Raw genomic sequence first — 21,793 nt, forward strand, 5'->3', positions numbered from 1 at the left:
TGTTGCATGAATAACAACAGGGCCCATTAGCATGGACGTAACCTGTCACATAATAACATAGACAAACCTGCTGAGAAGGTTAGTAAGGTCGGGAGTGTCCCAATTACACCTCGGTTGGTTTAAAAGCCATCTTCTCGGATTCGGTTGTGGTTTTCCTCGGATTCTCCATGCGAACACCTAAAATAGACCGTGACCATCTTCCTCAACATCCTGAACTACTTGTCATTCATGTTAATCTTCCCATTCCATTCGAAGCTAAAACCTGAAGTGTTAACGGTGTCACATAAATAAATGAATAAACTGAAAATGCTTCTGTATGTGTACGGATTAAAGTGTATGGAATTAATTTTGTTGCTCCTGGAGGCAAACATTCATAAAGGGAAAGTTAAACTGCAAAGCTCCACCCAACTACCCCCATGACGACACTTCATTTTTAAAGGGTCGTATATTGATATGTACCATGCACAAACTTATGATCGCCTCTGTGGTCTAGTGGTCAGCGTTCGATTCCCGGCGCTACCATTTTTTTCTGAGAAATAGTGGGTCTGGAACGGGGTGCACTCAGCCTCGTGATGATAATTGAGGAGCTATTTCAAGGAAATAGCGGCTCTGGTCTAGAAAACCGAGATTAACGGCCGTGGGGATTCGTTGCGCTGACCACGTGGCATCCTCTATCCGCAACAGTTGGCACTAAACTTCGCCGACAAGCGGCAGTCGCTCGGTGGGTATAGTTCACTTGCTGACTAAAATAATGTATTCTTTAATGCACAAACTTATACATCGTGTGGGAGCCACTTGCAGTTCTCTTTGAATGTCGATTTTATGACTAGGAATACCGTATCTTCCATTTTCACGGTGCCTCGCACTACCTACTTGCAGACGATTGGTGTAGCGCCTCTAACATGTTGGCAACTCTGAATGGTCTGAGTCCTCAAAATCAATTTAATTCCACAAATTTTATGTCATTTTATCATTTATACCTTTATGTCTTCGTCATAAGGTTTTACTTCCAAGGATTTTAAGACATGATTGACACGTCTCTGTACAGAAGAAAGCAGTCTTCTGGGATGTGGCACCGTGTAGATGTGGTGTTAACCGACGTTTCGGATGAACGTACCGCCTCCATCTTCAGGGTAGAGGGAAAATTAAGAAATCCGCAAGCGAAGAGACCGTGAGAACCGGTACAACAAGTCTGCTTGTACCGGTTCTCATGGTCTCTTCGCTTGCGGATTTCTTAATTTTCCTTCTACTCTGAAGATGGAGGCGATACGTTCCTCCGAAACGTCGGTTAACACCACATCTACACGTGCCACATCCCAGAAGACTGCTTTCTTCATAGACACCGCCGTGAAAATCTCAAATCTTACACGTCTATGTACAGCTTCACATCTTCAGGGCAAGTATTGGATATATTCATGAGAGCATGTTACGGCAACAAAATTCACTCTTAGATTCATTCGCAGTCAAACGTCAGGATTTATCCATGCGTTGTTAGGCTCAATCAGTTTCGGGCAAATGTCCTTGAGAGCTGACGCATGTCGAAGCCTCTCCTCCAGCCTATGCATCATGTTTATATTACTTCATGAAACACAAGGTCACGTCTGTAAAAACGGCTTTTAAAAATCTGTCACCTACATCTATACGCAGATATAGTGACAAACGTCTATTTTAAACGTAGAAGTTACAGTTTTCCATAACGGACATTCGTAATTCCGTTGTCTCAAATCTCCACTGTCACCTCAACAAAACGCATTTCTTCTCTACACAACACATGCATTTGCTGCTAGCAAAGCATGATAAAGGCCGGTCACGGTAGCCGAGCGGTCTAAAGCATGTACTGTCTTCGCTTGCTTGGAAACCGGGATCGTGGGTTCGAATCCCACTCAGGGCATGGATGTTTAGTTTGTGTGTGCGTTTTTCTGTGTTTATGTACAGGTAGAGGCCTTGCGACGAGCTGATCACCCGCCAAAGCAGTCCTACCGAACGTGTAAGATCTAGAAAAACCGAAGTGAACGGAGAAGTTCATGGAGGTAAGCCTAGGCCCACTGGGGCTGTAGTGCCAAGGAAAAGAAGCATGGTAAAGAAGCACGGCTGGAAGTTGATTACGCGCTCTTGAAAAGCAGTCCGTAACAAAGCATGTAGTCTATTTGTTTAAAAAAAGTTAAGAAGTATGCACTGTAGAGATGGAAAAGCGTTACGGCTCAGGTAGAAACTCAACACACCATTCAAACTGAATATACTGTATATAGCTTTGTTGTACTGAAAACAAGGAGAGGGGTTAGTATATGAGAATCTTAATTAACTTGACAGAAAAGATACTTTTAACTGAGGTTAAAGGTACGCTCCTTGCGCAAAGGTGATATCCACCCTGATTATTCGGCAACAGTAGTACCTCGGGTTCATAGTCATTGCTTTCAGATACATCATTCTTGTTTCGCTGTTCCCACCTGCTACAAGCGTCCTTAAGGCGAGTCCACATTACTCGTGTTCGTGCTCATGCTCGCCAGGCTTAAGCTCGTCGAGAGACTCGTCTGACTTTTACCTGTGTCGTCGGGAGACTCGTCTGGCTTTTACTTGTGCTCGTAAATCTTCGTCCACACAACTTCAGTTGCTCGCCAGGCTTCGGCGCGTGAGGATCCGTATATTTACTCGTAGTGTGTATAGGCTGTAGTCGTATTTTAATTTAGTGGCTATAGTTTTTAAAATGAAAATTAAAAATTTGCTTGTCCCGTGACTTGTCATATCGTCCACATTACTCGCGAGCACAGCGAGTCACACGAGCACGAGTAATGTTGACGCGCCTTTACATCTCTGCCAATGCGACGGAAGGCTGGAGCTTAAATAATAGGGAATATTATCATAGCATTTCACAAAAGGAACCCCAGAAACTGCTATTACTTTTTCGCGGAAGTTAAACGTCGGTCAAGAAAAACCAAAATATTCCCGTAGTAAAATTCAGTAAGCGAATATATATCTTCTTAAGAAACACGAAATGGAATGCTTAATTGCAATCCGTCTTCCCACCAGAACGGATATACACAGGTAAAATCAGGCACCGGTCAAACAAAATAAATATTAAATAACACAGCACCAATACCACGGGCCTCCAAGCAGTTAACTATTCCATACGTATACAAGGCAAGAATAATACCACTGTATGTCCGCTGTAGTATAACAATATGATTGCAACAATACACTTCATTATATGAAATATTACATGAACATAATATAAAATACTACATGAATAGTTTTAACCATATATTTGATTTTAAAAATTTCGTTTTTATAATAATTTTATTGTGTTTTTATTCTTTGTATTATTATAGTGTAATATCCAGCACTATTGTACAATCACACTGAAATGCAGTTCAAGAGTTTGCGGGTGCAATAACTAAGTATTTGCCTGATGATGAATTTAAAAAGCCGAAATATGTAGCTAAGGTAATATTGACCTCGACCATCTTGTCGTTGTGTTGCGACAGATTCAACAAAGATATTTGTATAATGAACACAAGAGGATGCACTCAATGAAAACTATAAATAGGTAAGGCTCCTAAATTCTATTTCAGACGTGTCCCGTTCGAATATTGGCCTAGACACCAACTATTTTGACTGAGGTTTCGTGTGATTTTCTTCAGTCTTTCCAAGAAAATCCCGGGATATCACCTCAAATTATGTTACGACCATCTCCTTCCACATCCGTTCCAACTCATTATGCACAATTACCAGAACATTCGAAAGAATATACATAGTTTGAGCTTCTAACAAAAAAACTCCGTAGCCTGTAGTCCGCAAATTAACAATACCGACCAAGCGATCGCCGCTTGTCGGCGACGTTAGTGCCAACTTTTGCGAACAGATGGTGTCACGTGGTCAGCGCAACGCATCCCCAAGGTCATTAATCTTGGTTTTCTAGACCGAAGTTGCTATTTTCTTGAAATAGCTCTTCAATTATCCTCACGAGGCTGAGTGGAACCCATTCCAGATCCACTAATTCTCAGAAAATCTGGTAGCACCGGGAATCGAACGTGGGACCTCTGTATCTGTAGCCAGGAACTCTGACCACTATACCACAGAAGTGGTCTAACAGCATCATTAAATAAGCCACAATTAACTAAATAATTATCGGTTATGTAAAAAAAGACTGTGAAGAGGTACACTGATAATTTTATATCATTACAAAAAGATGCAAGAGGTACACTGTCTTTCCATCCTGTCCTATAATAATCCCCAATGCATCTTCACTTGGAGACCAAGTTTAATCAATATGTATACAGTCTGTACCCTCACACTACATTTCTCTAAATTTTAATATTATTTTCTCGTGTAAACTTAGGTTCTGTTGTCACAGGAGCTGGAATGAAAGTGAAGGTAAAAAGCTGCGCATTCCAAGCGCAAGAAGAGCTAAGCGTGGAACGTGGCACAGCCGAAGGGTCAGCGAAATTTCCATCTCATACGAATATGGACGCTCTTGGAGGGCGTCCCAAGTTGGGAGAATGTTATTTCACGGTCCAGCGGCCCCATTGTACGGAAGTCTGTCGGTAGAGGCAGCCGCTTTCAAGTTGTCACGATGGAAGAAGTTCTACTTGAAGTGGCGGAGGTGCAGAACGGCATTTCTTGATGCGAGTTCCTTCGTGCAACCTGTCTAAGAAGGGAACGCTATTCTCCCTGGAGCCTCGGGAAGTATCAGTTGTGTAGTCCATAGCGGTCCTATCTAATGTGATTCTGACCAACACGGACGAAAAACGTCGCTCTATGCTGCGGTGCATTGTGGGACGTATATAATACAGTGAGCTTTTTGTGAAAGAGGAGTCAGACGGAAGAGTCGGACGTTTCTGTCGTCAAGTTGGGCTGACCCACAACGCTTATATTCGCACCAAGGTTAGGCTGCACTCAATTTAGGGCTCCATCCGAAAATCAGATTAAGACTACACAGTATTTTTAATGCTAGCGGGGTGGGACTAAGTCCCTTGTACTGAGGCCACTTCTCGCCTATTGTGCCGGCCCCAGATGATAAGTGAGGGTGATTGTGGAGCAAATGGTGGAATGAAGATTGGCAGCGGAAACCGAAGTACTCGGAGAAAACCTGCCCCAGCTCCACTATGTCCACCACAAATCCCACTTGACCAGACCCAGGATCGAACCAGGGCCGCCGCGGTGGGAAGCCAGCGACTAACCGCTTGAGCGGCGCGGCCAGACTACAGTGTAACGCTCCTTACAGGTTTTATTAATATTTCTTTAATAACGCTTTATCAACTGCAGAGAGTATACAACCTCGAAAAATGGTACAGTTTTGAACAGCGCACTGACAAATACATGAGCAGAAAGTGACATAAGTTAAAATACTGCACACTCAAGAGCAGAATTACGAAACTCTTCAGCCACGATAGTAGGTGCTTAAATGAGATTCGAACCTGGGAGCTCACATATATCAAACAGAAGTACTAATATACCATGACATTCTCCAGGAGGATAATTTCAATACGATGAGGTTCAAATACTCTAACATACTAAGAAGACTAGAGCCGAGATAGCGCAGTCGGTACAGCGAATGGCTATGGAGTGTACGACCAAGGTGTCGGAGTTCGAGTTCCAGTGGGGGCAAGAATTTTCACTTCTCCATGTAGTTCAGACTGGCTCTGCGGCCCACGCAGCCTCTTATCGAAGGGTTAAAGGATCTTTTCCCCCCGAGGGGAAAGCAGCTGAAGCGTGAAGCTGATCACTCACTTGCAACTAGTACCCAGGTCAAGAGAACGTTTGTCTACATATCCAGCAGGTCTGCTTTACCGTGTCTCACGGTGTTGTCGCTTGCAGATTTACCTATACTTTTTCTTCAACCCTGAAGATGGGGGCGATACGTTCCTCCGAAACGTCGGTTAACACCACATATACACGGCGCCAAATCCCAGAAGACTGCTTTCTTCAAACAGAGAAATAATCCTCCATATTTTTCACACCGAAAGAAATTAACATGAAATTAAACGAGACCCGGTGTTCAGTTTCACCCCTAATTAGTTAATAGTTATTCAGTTATTCCATAAATATCCCTGCTTTCACACAAGATCAAAAGATGAAAATTTGAATTCCCACAGACTTTACCTTGAACTGGTTCAACACAATTCATGCTTTCACAACACTGTGGTCCTCTCACAACATTGTGATGAAATACATTCTTCTCTTATCCATTAAATTTGAATCACATAATCAATTATGTTTAGATGTAAAACTTTAATGTTATGTTTATAGATATTGTGACGTACTACCTGAAAGCCGGACTATAAGACAAAGAGAAAGCATGCTACCTAGGAAACCGCTTGAACAACAACTGGGTTTCCACAGTTACAACAGCTAGCAAACCGATACAAACGAATTATTTGAGACCGTAAACTTGTATTCCCGCGGAAACAAGAAAACCGTTTGCATAGCAGCGGGCGAAACCAAACCCTTCTACAAGGTGTTCCCTATCCAACCCGAGTGCAAGATATAATAGTTCGTATCCGGCGAGAGCTAAGGACGCTGGGAGTGGTAGGAGGCGACGAAAAGGGAAGTCTCACATCTGTGACAGTAAAATATGCCAGCAGCATATACCAAATACAGACCCATCCTCTCGTCAGAGAGGGCGCCCCACAAAAACAAGACCGAAACTGTCAAACAGCAATAAATATCTGGTCATGAGCTCCAGATGGGCTCGACACCAAGACTTACTGACTCAGTGACTGATCGTCAGTGGCAATGAGACTTTGACTTTGACTTGAGCTAAGGACATTTGAGCTCCGAGCAGAGCAGAAGACACTAACCGAGTTTAGCGGTGCGAGAGTGTATAACAGTGCAGAGGAGAGGCCCGAAGACGTCACAAGTTGCGAATAATTGTATTTGTGAGTGTAAAAGTGAGTGTCCAATAAACATATTCGCTAAATCCGAAACCCATGTAAATTTTCTTGTCGCGTTTACCTAGCAACGCACATACACTGCTATTTTCTAATATTTTGTGCTACGAAGCGAGTTTGAAACCATGAAAGTTCGTATCAGATGCATGTAAAGTAGACTTCATATCAGGTCTATACAGAACGGTATAGAAGTCGCCTGGGAATCGATACGTGGATTCGTGATACTAAAACGCAATCAGTATCCTATGAACAGCTTAGAAGATCAAATATCTCGAACAAATAGATATGACTTCACAATTTGCATTAGTGTAAGGCACACACATAATATATCTGAAAATTGTGTAAATTTCTGAACAAAATATAGAAGTAAATAATTAAGGATTGAAAACCAACATGGTGGAAATAAAATATGAATGATTGCACAAAATTTTATGATGTTGTAATTTTATATATTATTTTTATAACTTAAAGCACTATACCCTACTATAAATGTAAAAATAGCAACTTTCCTTGAAAATCTCTGAAACCTCTTCAATAAGGAAAATGTTTGACATATAAATAGCATTAAATGAAACCCAACGTTCTTAATGCTGAGACCGTAACGAAAGAACGAAATTGACTGCAACTCCTCTGATTGTTTTCTGCTCACGAAGTTTTGGTCCAAGCTCTCATAACTATAAAATTTGCGAAAATGAATATTCAGAAGGGATTGCGCTCAATCGTTGATAAAACTTATGCAAAACACACATTTTAATCAGCCAATGGAAAAAGAAAAGGAAGGAAGAAATCAAAATTTGTATCTTCCGGTATAAGTGGTGTAGGTCCTATATACATACAGCAAAGACAACTGACTTGATTTGGACTGTCAATGTATAAATGTGCAAGGTTTTCTCCTTGGCACTACAGCCCCAGTGGGCCTAGGCCTGCCTCCATGAACTTCTCGTTCACTTTGGTTTTTCTAGATCTTACACATTCGGTAGGACTCCTTGGGTGAGTGATGAGCTCGTCGCAAGGCCTCTACCTGTAAACAAACACAAAATAACGCGCACACACACAAAGTAAACATCCTTGCCCTGAGTGGGATTCGAACACACGATCCTGGTTTCCAAGCGAGCGAAGACAGTACATGCCAAATATGCAGGTTTTGCACTATTATTATTTTGTATTGCTAGTGGGGTGGGACTAAGTCCCTTGTACTGCGGCCACTTGTACCAAAACCAGGTTATAGGTGAGGGTGATTGTGGAGCAATTGGTGGAATGAAGATTGGCAGGGGAACCGAAGTACTCGGAGAAAACCTGCCCCAGCTCCACTTTGTCCACCATAAATCCTGCTTGACCAGACCCGGGATCGAAACCGGGCCGCCGCTGTGGGAAGCCAGTGACTAACCGCTTGAGCTATGGCGCTGCCTCTATGCACTATTAAGTATTACTTTAAACAAAGGAAAATGCCATTGTACAATTGAAACCTTCCCGGAAATGAAGCGTCAATATCCCTTGGGGTTTGTCATATTCAGGCTTCACTGAATTGAGAAATATTCGAACCTCACAGGCTGAAAGTTACCTGCATTGGTTGAATGGAAACTCTCGGATGGATGATTACAGCAAAAATAAAAAAGATACACTTTCAATGCATATTTACTTACTTACTCATGGAGCTGAGCTCTTCTTGAGGAGCCGCCAATTCTGCAACTACTCAAGAATTTCCCAAAATTTTATGGTACCAGAAGGTTTATTACCATATTCACAAGAGCCCTCCACTGGTCCCTATCCTGAGCCAGATCAATTCAGTCCATACCATCCCATCATATCTCTCTGAGATCCATTTTAATATTGTCCACGCTCCAACGCCTTGGCCGTCAATGTGGTCTCTTTCCTTCCGGCTTTCCTACCAATATCTTATATGCATTCCTCTTCTCCCCCATACGTGCTACATACCCTGCCCACCTCGTCCTTCTTGACTTGATCATTCTAATTATACTCGGAGAAGAGTACAAGTTATGAAGCTCCTCATTTATGCAGTTTTGTCCAACCTCCTGTCACTTCATCTCTCTTCGGTCCAAATATTCTCCTCAACACCCTGTTCTCAAACACCCTCAGTCTATGTTCCTCCCTTAATGTCAGAGACCAGGTTTCACACCCATACAGAACCACAGGCAAAATTATAGTTTTGTATATTTTAATTTTTATGTTTTTGGACAGTAGACGAGAAGACAAAGGGTTCTGGACTGAATGGTAGCAAGCATTACCTGAATTCAATCTCCTCTTAATTTCCTCCTGAATCAGGTTTCGATTTGTACATATTTTGAAAATGTGGTACAGTTCAGTTTCAGTATATAATCTGTCTCAAACTTTGTCTTGACTCATGACCCAACTGTTCTGACAGGACAATTATGTGCATGTGTAACTGTTGAATCCAAGGAAACTCTGTTGCCTTTCTGAACGACCTTATTGTATCATCATCTCCGCATTGTGAACATGCAGTAGGTAACTTGTTCAGACACTGGCTCAGTACACAGCTCATAATTCTCTGGTAACAAACTCACAAACTGATGTACAGAATCACAACAACGGAAATCTGCAAGCTCTCGCACAGCCGTGAGAGCAGAATAAGCTCTTTACTTCACAGGGAGAAATTTAATTGGTTCGGGCAACAGAAGCTTACAAAATATACTTGGCAGTTCCATACATTGCGGGTAGAGTGACAGCGAATAATAATACATCCGAAATGAGTTCAATTTCATTCAGATGAGCCCGTTAACATACATGTTCTGTAGTGAAGAGCCGATGACCCCAGTATTCACTTTCAACGGTTAAGAATCGCGTCACACTGAATAAATAGCAAGGAGCACAGAGGCCTACAATAAAAACCTAAGTTTTTAAATTGAATTTTAATATATATATGGGGAACATACACTCGGCGTTATGAAAATTTTAGTGTATTAGGTAGAGCGTGTTATATTGAATTGGGAGGAATGAACGTCTACCAGTCGCTTCTAGGATTCAGAAAACTGGGCAGATTGATACGCGGTGATCTAGCCTTGGTACAGCTTTCTTGACTGAAATGTATCGAATCGACCCACGCAGATCGGAAGATCTTTATTCTATGCATAGTCAAACATGGGCAGTAGCAAAGTGCCATATGGTAGAAGGATTTCTCCTCCTGACCACATTTCCTGCACATGGCGCTTCGTAGAAGCCCTTGCTATGCAAGCGCTGTTCGCTCAATAACCGTCACCAGCCTGTACTGTTTCCTCCCCAAGTCCAACAGCAGCTTTTGGATACGCAACCGCTCGAGAATACCTGTCGCCTAGTGGATTTTGCTGCATTCCCATGTACTTGCTGCCTGCACAATTCCCGGTCCCACGTCCCTAGCAGCTCAGACGAGGCACCAATCCCCACATTATCTTCCTTTGTTGATTTCCGGATGACAGTACTGTGTATAAACAGAAACTCACGAACCCACGCACTCCGACACGGGAGGCGTACGCAGCTTGTACCTCGGAAACACCGGCAACACTGACTACATCCACAAGGTGTAACAAACCAAGAATGGATTTAATAATAATAATTAATTTCAGTGAGTGTCTAAAATCAATAGATAGCTCTCTAGACAGCTCATAATGAGACATTCAATGAAGGGCTTCCACTACACCATACCCAGTGCGGCAGACTAGCGCTTGGAGCGTCTCATCTTCAGCCACCAACACATGGTGAGACTGGAACTGCTGGTTGGGGGCCGAGTTCATCCGTCGTTTCTTTAGTAGAAGCTACAAAATGTTCTAATCGTTATTCCTGCAAGGTGCTAATAAAAACAAAAAGAATAATTATATCAGGTGTTTCTTACTGACAAATACACCAACATAGTTTCACAATATAAAATTTGTGATAAGGTATGTTTGCTTCTGTAGGCACATAAATACGTATTATTCGTCCTTCTGTTTAATACGCCGATAAAAATATAAGAATTCTTTCCCCCCCTCTTCATTACACATTTATGAGTACCGTTTAAGAGAGAGGAACTCGAGGACTGCAAATACTGGCTAAAAGACAAGAGCCTGTGCAATTTTTCTGGTTTCTGGTACAAGATCATGGTTTATTTATCTAGTGTATACTTGTGGGTTTGTAGATCTTAACTTCGCGAGATGTATTTTAAGGTTCGGCCACACAGAGCGCTACGTACGCTATACGAACAGAAAAATATCTCCCTTTATTACCAATGTGACTGGCCACATAGACTTCCGTACGCTACGTACGCTATGTTCCCTATGTTAGCTGCGTCGCAAAGTGTACACAGCATACTTACCGTACGTAGCGAACATAGCGTAGCGCTCTGTGTGGCCGAATCTTTACACAGATTCTGCACCACGAACTCACATTTCGCCCCTGTTGGTGTGATTAATAGTGAATGTGATATTTCTGCTCCGAAGGTGGGCTGGATGAAGGCGGAGGACCAGACAATCTTGACGCTTCACAACAAGATCGTGACGCACAATTCACGGATCAGCGTGACACACGACAATTACCGCACGTGGCAGCTGCACATCCGTCAAGTGAAGGAGTCCGACCGTGGCTGCTACATGTGCCAGATCAACACCAGCGTCATGAAGAAGCAAGTTGGCTGTGTTGACGTACACGGTAAGTTTCAAGAGCAGAATTTTCGTTATAAATCCTTTGCCACACAATTAATTTGACTGCGATTACAGACTTAGATACGTAAGTTCGAAAGAAAAACGTGATTATAAGGAAGGATAAATGTGTTATACCGGCCACTTCATACTACTTCTAAAATTTATCGATGTCACTATCTTAGTAAACATACTACTAATGTGGGTATTTAGCAAGAAGAGGTCCTTTCAAAAACATAAAATTTATAATATAGAAACATTTAATTTTCCCTGGGGTTCTGTGTGGGTGTGAATCTTGGTCTCTGACATTAAGGGAGGAACATAGACTGAGGGTGTTTGAGAACAGGGTGTTGAGAATATTTTGACCGAAGAAAGATGAAGTGACAGGAGGTTGGAGAAAACTCCAAAATGAGGAGCTTCATAACTTGTACTCTTCTCCAAGTATAATTAAAATGATAAAGACAAGTAGGATGAAGTGGGCAGGACAGGTTGCACGAATGGGGAAGACGCGGAATGTATATAGGATATTGGTGGGAAAGCCAGAAGGAAAGAGACCACTTGGAAGACCAAGGCGTAGGTAGGTGGAGAATATTAAAATGGATCTTAGAGAGATAGAATGGGATGGTATTGACTTGATTGTTCTGGATCAGGGTAGGGACAAGTGGATGGCTCTTGTGAACACGGCAATGAACCTTCGAGTTCCATAAAATGCTGGGAAATTCTTGAGTAGCTGCAGAATTGGCGGCTCCTCCAGAAGGGCTCAGCTCCATGGGTAAGTAAGTAAGTGAAATATGAAGCGAAACGGCGATAGAAGAACAGCACAGCCTTTTAGAAGCCTGAGATATACTTGCACCTCTACTGACCTGATAGGCCAGAACTGCAGCGAAATTACATCGTGTAGGTTACAGTTGGACAGCAGTGTCAACACGCATACTACAATTATGTCTTTATGGAAAGCAAGTGTTAAACATACTGGTTTGTTACTCACAAGCTCCAAGGTCGAAGCTAGAGATTTCCAATAGGATTTCCAAACATCCTGCATGCGATATCCACCAAACCTCATTAATTTTATCGCTACAATAATATTTGATGAACATCACAAATCGTGAAGTTCTTTACTATCAATTCTTTCTATTCTTCTGTTACTCCCTCCCCCTAAGCTTATATACTTTCTTCAGTACCTTGTTCTCAGACAACCTCAGTCTTCTTTCTTCGCCAGGTTAAGATACTAAGTTTCATATGCATATAAACCAACGGATAAAATTGAATAATCATTTCGAAAACACTGTTACGAACTTTCGTTCTTCACATATTTACTCTCGGGCACTCCATAAACTTCAGTTTATGGTTACGTGGAAGTGGAGTTGAAGCTCTCCGTGCTTTCATTTCCGATAATTCACCATTAATATACAGCTATACTTACTTACTTACTTACTTACTCGGCTGTGCCATAGCTCAAGCGGTTAATCACTGGCTTCCCACCGCGGCGGCCCGGGTTCGATGTCGGGTATGGTCAAGTGGGAATTGCGGTGGTCAAAGTGGCGCTGGGGCACGTTTTCTCCGAGTACTTCGGTTTCCCCTGCCAATCTTCATTCCACCAATTGGTCCACAATCACCCTCACCTATCATCTGGGGCTTGTACAATAGGCCAGAAATGACCGCAGTACAAGGGACTCAGTCCCACCCCACTAGCAATAAAAATACTTATTCATGGAGCCGAGCCCTTCTGGAGGAGCCGCCAATTCTGCAACTACTCAAGATTTCCCAGCATTTTATGGAACCCGAAGGTTCATTGTTGAGTTCACAAGAGCCCTCCACTGGTTCCTATCATGAGACAGATAAATCCAATCCATACCATCACATCCTATCCTTCTAAGATCCATTTTATATTGACCACCCACATACGCCTTGGTCTTCCAAGCGGTCGCTTTTTTCTGGCTTTCCCACCAATAGCCTATATGTATTCCTCTTCTCTACCATTTGTGCTACATGCACTGCCCGCCTCATCCTCCTTGACTTGATCGTTCTAATTATACTTGGAGAGGAGTACAAGTTATGAAGCTCCTCACTTTGGAGTTTTCTCCAACCTCCTGTCACTTCATCTCTCTTCGGTCCAAATATTCTCAACACCCTGTTCTCAAGCACCCTGTCTATGTTCCTCCCTAAATGTCAGAGACCAAGTTTCACAACTATAACTTCCATAATTATTCTTACCGATTTAGTGACAATAATTACATAAATTGCATGACGTATTACGAAACTCAGCTTAAAAATTTATATGGATACGTAATAAAAGGAATTTCGAATAAACTAAGAAAAACCGAACAGATCGGAAGAAATTGGTGTGCACCTGAGGCTACTGATATTCCGAGGGTCAGTAAATGTTTAATGAAGTTCTTCATACGCCGATAATTCGAAGCGAGGCGCATTTGGGGTGTCTCTTTTTAAGAGCGTTAAGTTTCAAATCCAGTGAGCAAGTTTATCAAGTACAACGACCAAACCCACAAGTGACATGCTACTGTTACCTCAACAGGTTATTAATTGTCGAGCGCTTTGTCACCGTGACGTCATACTGTGACTTGCCAAAGTGAATCTGATTGATTAATTATGCGACATGCAGTGTGGTGGACGCCATGCCACCAGCACACACGCAACACACACAAAGCGTAAAAACCTGACAATCAATACAGGACAAAACTGAAGCACATCTATATCAAACTGAAGTGATGTTCATCAAAACCACGGGCTATAAAATTTAGTAATCTGTATGCTCAATAGTCTCTGATAGTGCGTCAGTGGCTATTGACGGATAGTACACTCAAAGACAAAACCTATCGGGTATTTCGAAATTCCATGATGCAGGAAAGAGAAGTGAAAAGGAAATCTCTTACATTTATAACTGTTATGAATAGTACTCAGAATAATGAAAAGAAATTTTCCAATATACTCCTGAAGAAGTTTCCCAAATGCTGAGAAATATCACAGAAGACCCTAATATTTTGTCTCGATGTTATGAATTTTAAATTGCATAGAGCCATCCATCTTCTATTTTCTTATGACAAATTGGTCATGGAAAGCAGTGCCCGTGCTTCGTGTTTCGGAGGCCCAGGGTTCAATTCTCTAGTCCGCTGACCGGCTGTACCGACTGAGAATTTGAATTTTTCTCCTGGGATAATATGTGAAATTTGGCCAGAATCGTTTGCTTCCACGAAGCTTCCAACTCCTTATTCAACAAACATCTATCGTTCGATACTATGCAATCTGATTGCTGAAAGCGTTGTTACACAAATAAAAAACTACAATTTGTAACTGCTGAATATTTCTAATTCAAAATGGCGTATCCAGTCAAAGAACAAGATTAATTTAAAAATAATGAGAAGCTTTGAAAACTAATCGTCCAATTTCTTTCTATATGACACGGACCCCATAAAACAACACGTTCAACAATTTTTTCAGTTACTTATTCTGTATTAGTTACTGCAGGAAAGTATTTACTGAGCCGTTGCCTAGCAAAGACAAGGAGAATACTCAATGAAACACAGAGACAGCAAGGTGATATCATAAGCCTACTTTAATTTCTTCCAAATTTGGAAAGTAGACTAAAACCCATCAACATTCTAACGAACTATTGTATTAGTAATAATTCATTTCCAAATAAACCTGATGAATATGCAGAAATTGCTTGAATAAGCGACATTACAAACATCAACACAATAAGCAAAAGCGGGAGGAAAGTGTGATTCGTTGTAAACTGTCACCAATACCGGCACATCCTCTTTACTGCCGCAGAGAGTTTCTCCGTTATTCATAACAAAATGTTTCTTTCAGCACTACAACTGTACGATACATTTTACTCATATTCCAATCATCTGAGCTCTTAGCTTTGAAAGAGCAGGGTTCAACCCTTCAGATAGGTATCTGGGCATCATCAACATACGAAACGTTGTTATGTATATGTAAGTCTAAACCATATTCATTTTCACACAGTTTTACAATAGTGTAACCGATTTGACCAACGCATTGCCAGGCAACAACTCCGTAAACACGGTCCAACACGCAACAATAGAACAACGGGATTATGCAATCCTCTTCTAGGCAACGGCTCAATAAAAAGGTTCCCGCGAACACTCGAAAATGATAACCATGTTTTCTGTGGGCTGTGCTACAACTAAGTTACGCAATAATTCTGACAACACGGGAGGGTGCTTTCTATGTGGTCCGTGCCGCAGCTGTGAGAGAGATTCCATAATAACCGAGAAGTCAGTACTTATGCTAGTCCCGCCTGGGAGTTTGCGGCAGATACCTATCTAATGAAATTGCAGCGCCTGCAAAACAACGTTCTCCGCACCATTGAACATTTTCCAAGGCACACGCCGGTTCGTGATTTACACACGGCTTTCAAAATTCTGTACGTGTATGAATATATAACAAAATTATGTAGGCAACAAGCATACGAACTTTCAAATGACTAGACTGCCGTTGTAGCAGAAGCTACTAAAAGTAGGGCACAATCTGCTGTACTGAACCTAGACTGACAGAGGCCCTGTGTATTTAATACATGTATTATCATGTTTAACGTGTAAAAAGTAAATATCCTTTACATTATGACAAATGACTTACTGCTGCAGACAACGTCTCTGACAAAAGACAGACCCATCTTCTAGTAAGAGAAGGCGCCCCACAATAACAAGACTGCAACTGTCAAACAGTAATAAATATCTGGTCATAAGCTCCAGATTGGGCTCGACAGACCGACTGACTAACTGACCGTCAGTCGCAATGTGACTTTAACTTTTACTTCGACTTTTGAGAAGTCAGTCGTAGCTGAGAAATCTCGAGTCAAGGACACGAAGCCATCATGGAAAGGACTTGTGAGGATTCAGCTGTAAAGTGTCAGCAGACTTTGAAGTCTTTATGTGCTATAGCTACACTGATCTGGAGAGTGTAAGAACTAATTGCAGTTACGACCTGTGAATATCCAATAAATCGATTCACCAATCCAAATCCCTTTTTTACTCAATGATACACGAGACAATACAAATGAAATCCAAGCGTCTATATGCGCAGTAGGGGATAAGAACGTGACTCTTCTTATGTTGCATTAATATTTTTAAAATGCAGGCTTATATTTAGATCAAATTAAATTGTAAATTAAACTTTATTTCATGGCGTAGGAGCAGGAATAACATAGATCTATATCAAGAAGTATATTGTGCAAGTGTCGCGTCACGGAAAATCTATTTCCGTGTAGGAAGCCAGCAATAACGAACACATAAGAAGCTCACATCCTCACAACGAATGAGCCTACACGCATGATTTGTATCCATAAAGCTGACAGTGAAATTTTCCAACCGACAGGACATATCTACATTTTGTATAATGCTGTGAGTTCCTCGTCTGAGAAAACACGAGAACTCTCTTACCGTAAAGATATATAAGATGATACGATACACTTCACCGGCACGTCAAACCGCCATAGCGATACCATTATGTAAATTATTTCACATTTAATATTTTCTTGCTCCTCCACGGGGACTAGTTTCTTGGATGTTGAGGAACTAGACATAGTACTTGTACGGGAGACTACTTGAAAAGTAATCACTTAGCAGATCAACACGGAAAAGGGATATTGCAAAATTAAAATTTATCTTACGAAGTTTGGTAAAAAAAATAAAGCTATCCCTGTAACAGGCCGTGGAGACCAATAGGGTGGTGAGACGTCGAGAATCCCACATTTTCTAGACAATCGGCTCACAGATGACGGTGAGGTTGTCGTCCTTACGCGCCGGCCGTTCTTTGCCCCCCAGGAAGATACCTGGTATTCATTTCTATTAGAGGCTCTATCGACCCCATGGTCATAGTGGGGCTAGAAGGATTAGGTCATTTGAAAAAAAAAAATCGAATGACCTCATCGGGAATCGAACCCGCGACCTTTCGGACTGTAGCATAGTGTCTCAACCAACTGCGCTAATGCGTGCCTCTGATGACACGAAGTTTGGTATTGTATTATAATTTTAAATTATCTGGCCCATGACCAATACTGCTAGTCATCATATCTATAGTGTTCTAATAATGTAGACAGTAAATTACTTAGGTAAGTACTTAGTAGGCTGTTTTCCTTGAGTTTGAGCTTTGAATTAAATTTACAATAGCACTATCGTAACGTTTAAAAATGTATCTGATCGTGCTATATGATAACGGGAAAAAATTCATGATATTTCTGCGATAAGTAACTATAAAAGAACAATCACATGACAGAAGGCTGCTTCAGACTTTGTCAAGAGATGACTTACCTACGTTTCACTTAAGTTAACCCCAATTTGGAACATTTATTCAACAAGTAAACTGTCCACAAATATATGATCCATTCCTTAAAAAGAAGAATATTTTTATAGCTTATTTTCGCACGGAAAGTAATAAACTTCTGGATCAACAATTACTGTCAGTTCCGTGAAGAACAATTCAAAAACATGTACAATACATCAGCAATTCTTCTTTTTAATTATGATTTTAGAAATTAATAAGTGACAGACCATTATAAGACAGAAAATATATGAATTATCCTCCAGATACTTTTGTTCTATATTAATTTTTTATCCAGACACGTGTCACGGAAGCTGTGACGTCACCACTGTGCTAGGTGGACTGCAAAATGAGATAATGAAGAGTCACATGAGCAAACCGCGCTATATCACTTTGTACGCTAGCAGAGACACGGCAGTCTGTTGCCAAAACAACAGCAAGCTGGCAGTGCGTTTGCAAATCTGTCATACAACTTTCTCACAGGCTTTGCAGGTTCCGAATAATTATTATGTATGAAAATTCGTTTGTAATTTTAAATAATCCGCAGTTATTAAAAATTTAGGTTTAAAAGTAGCCTGGTATTTGTAATGCAGTTTGTAATATGTACGATGATGAATATATGTAAATCATTACCATATTAATGGCTTTGAATAGCAGATCAGCACTAGTTGTACTCTGGTACCGATATCAGGAGATTTTAAATACGGGTATACATTACGGGGTACAAAAAACAACTTACGGAAATCAGTATCGAATATACAAGGTTAGTTTTATTTTGTACACAGCTTCTCGAAACNTGTTTCGGTCACAGACGGGCATCCTCAAGTGTTTCAATGCGTCCAAACTGTCACACTGCAGTGTACTGGTGAATGGTGAATGTTGTAATGATAGCTGCATTATCGACGGACTTAATACATAGACTTTTGATTAAGGATATACAACGTGATGCTGAAATACAGAATTACAAATGTTATTAGAACTTAGTATCAAATTTCTCAAAAGTCCGTTCAACGGTTCTCGAATTGTTACGGATGAACACATAAACAGATATGACAAATTTAATGGGTGCATTTTTTTAAAATGCTGTTATGAAAGAAACACAATCCATATATTGTAAAATCTAGACCCGCTACTAAGTAGAGACAGCGAACAAAAAGCTCCCACTGTAACAAGTCCATGGGAAACAACAGAGAAACTGTTGCAAACGGTGTTTCATAGGCGGTCCGTGCCGAGATGTTATAACTGAAACAAGTTTAGAAGTTAGTCCGCCTGTGAAGCAAAGATTAGGATGTTCGTGTGGAATGGCCTTAAGCCTGGTAGTTCGGCCAACTGAAACAAGAGTTCAGTTGTGGGATATTCGACGGACAGTATTGACGTGAGAACAGAAACTGAAGAATCCCCACTATTAGAAGCCGTTACGAAGAAACAACTAGTGAAAGCAGACCGAAAAGCTCAACGTGTTCTGTAGTGATCCGTAAAGTGTGAATATTAGCGATGGCTCTATAATTAAATGTGTTAAAGTGGTCAATAAATCCAAAATCAAATCCAAACTAGTTTACAGACACTCCTTCACGTCCAGTATTAAATCCAAACTAGTTTACAGACACTCCTTCACGTCCAGTATTATTGGTTATTGGCGTATTCAAAGACATTAATCTTGCATATGTAAATGAGAAAGAACAGCAGAGAGCTTTGATTCTAATCAGATATGTGTCCAGTATAAATCATGGCATTATCTCTACCTTGGTCTGTACAGAGTAACCTTTAATCACACATCGAATGCCCGGGCCCCAGACGCGAATCGTCCGGAAACAACTGTTTTCTTCGTAAGATATAAAGGTATTTCCGAGCCAGTATCTATCTTTCGTCTACAATTGTAAAAATAGCAAGATTGCGATAGCGACTAATATTCTTATTTGAGGATAACTGACACAAAACTGTAGCTATAATGTTTGAAGATATATGGCGATGGATAAAGAGCTTAACTGAATGATACTGTGTAATTTACGACTTATTTTCAACTGCATGGTTCATAATACCAACCAATGACTAAGGGGTTTCAAGATACGGGCAATAGATACGGACATACGTATAAGAAAGTATCTGAAGGTACTGAATATACTGAAGAGACTAAGGAGAGACACAGAAAGCCTCGATCATGGGAGTCAATGGTATTACAAAGTGTCCGAGGTTCCGTGACTAATAACAACGGGTTCTTGACTGGATGATTGAATTTTTAACACTTCTATTACAATCAGTCTCAATTTCAATCAATTGTAAGCGCTCAAAATCAACGACTGTCTAAACACACTGCGTGTGTTATACTGTATAACAGTATAACACACGCAGTCGCAGGAGCACGACACAACAAAACCACAACACACAAGATAGTGAAGGAGTGCTCCAGCAAAGGAGAATGGGCGTGACTGACGTAGTGAGGGGTGACGTAGCGATGTGGTATCTGAACAATTTTAATATTTTTAACGTTGGACAATGTATATGATAGATACATATTTTAGTTATTTTAATGTGTGAACATGGCATGCAATGAACTGGTTTGACGTGGATAAGTAAGCACCTGAAGATGGCATTATTATGCCGAAACATGTAGTGCGAGGGAGAGAAGGAGAAAAATGAGTGTATGCACTGCAAGACGGATTAAATAAATCATGGACTTAAATCAGTGCAACAGGACGCTAAAATATAACATTACTCTTAAGTTAATGTATAGATACTAATTATAGATTATACAAGTGATTTCGCTGGATATCAACCTGTTCATGCCACTAGTCCAGTGGCGTAGCATGACTACCGAAAGCAGGGAAGCAACTTTATATACGTGTATATAAATTTTTTCTACATACCCTATAGTTTCTATCTTCTATTTAAAAGAAAACAGCTAATAGTTTAATATGTATTCTAAATTTAAGGTAATATATTAAAATAACACATAATTATCAACACAATTTTATAGCCATCAAATGAGAGGGCTGTGAACCTGGAATATAATTAATGCTTACTTTATTGTTTATAATTCAGCTCGATTCTTCTGTTTTTCTTGGCAAACAGATCAATAACCTCATCTAGAAAAATGGGTTTGGACTGCAGTTTGTTTAGGAAGGACTTTTCAATGTTCATCAAAGCCAGTGATGACAACCTATCCTGGTTCTGCGAATTTCTAGTAAGCACGCTTAACTGCAAGGTCACAGATTATTCTACTGCAAACTGTGCCTTACATCTGACAACATTGCTGGAAGCACGAAGCTGGTAGCATACCATAGCGCATAGCTCACTTACACACAACACTGACATTGAGTCAGCCAGTTAACCCAGGGGAGGGTGGAAGCGAAAGACCTGCTGCTTCCGCGGGTGTTGCAGTTTAAATTTCCCTGCATTTTGGAAGAAAATAACTGATCTATCCTGATAAATTGTCTATGTAACACATTAAAACTTGCAATATTCTCATTATATGTAATATATGTTCTCAGATTAATTAATATTTTGAAGTATGAAATATTTTTTTGAAATTGAAAAATTGCCAGAAATGTTCTTGGTTGCTTTTCTATAGGGAAGCAATGCTTCCACCACATCCATGTACCCTACGCCCCTGCACTAGTCATTAGTATATCTAATGAGTAATCAGCACTTTAGCTTACAGAATTGTGTAATATTCTGATTGCTAAAATCTAAAATAAAAAAAAATCCTTACTTGACTGTGAGTGTCTTCTCTGCGTGACGAATGCCGAACGAGGAATCACTTGTGACTGAACTCTCCTGAACTGAACTAACTTTAGAAACAATTACGTGTCCCCTTGAACCTACTATAGATCATGCTGTACTTTAGCGTCCTGTTACACTCATTCGTGTCCATAATGTGTATATATTTACCGTCTTTAAATGCATACAACTTCGCTTATCACTTCACACTACATGTTTGGCATCATTCTGCCTTCTTCACTGCAGTGCAATGATTTAACG

General features: G+C 40.8%; 1 protein-coding gene across 1 annotated transcript in view; it reads left to right on the top strand.

Annotated features, from left to right (window-relative positions):
* The window catches only part of LOC111875034 (limbic system-associated membrane protein), a gene marked incomplete at its 3' end in the record, with an annotated part of 339,659 nt that overhangs the window by 288,245 nt on the left and 29,621 nt on the right, over positions 1–21,793 (top strand). Inside the window, exon 3 of the mRNA XM_023871053.1 lies at positions 11,315–11,522. Within this exon, the coding sequence (XP_023726821.1) occupies positions 11,315–11,522 (208 nt within the window). The remainder of the gene's footprint in view (positions 1–11,314; positions 11,523–21,793) is intronic.

Source organism: Cryptotermes secundus, unplaced genomic scaffold (assembly GCF_002891405.2).
Source record: "Cryptotermes secundus unplaced genomic scaffold, Csec_1.0 scaffold1257, whole genome shotgun sequence".
Lineage (NCBI taxonomy): Eukaryota > Metazoa > Arthropoda > Insecta > Blattodea > Kalotermitidae > Cryptotermes > Cryptotermes secundus.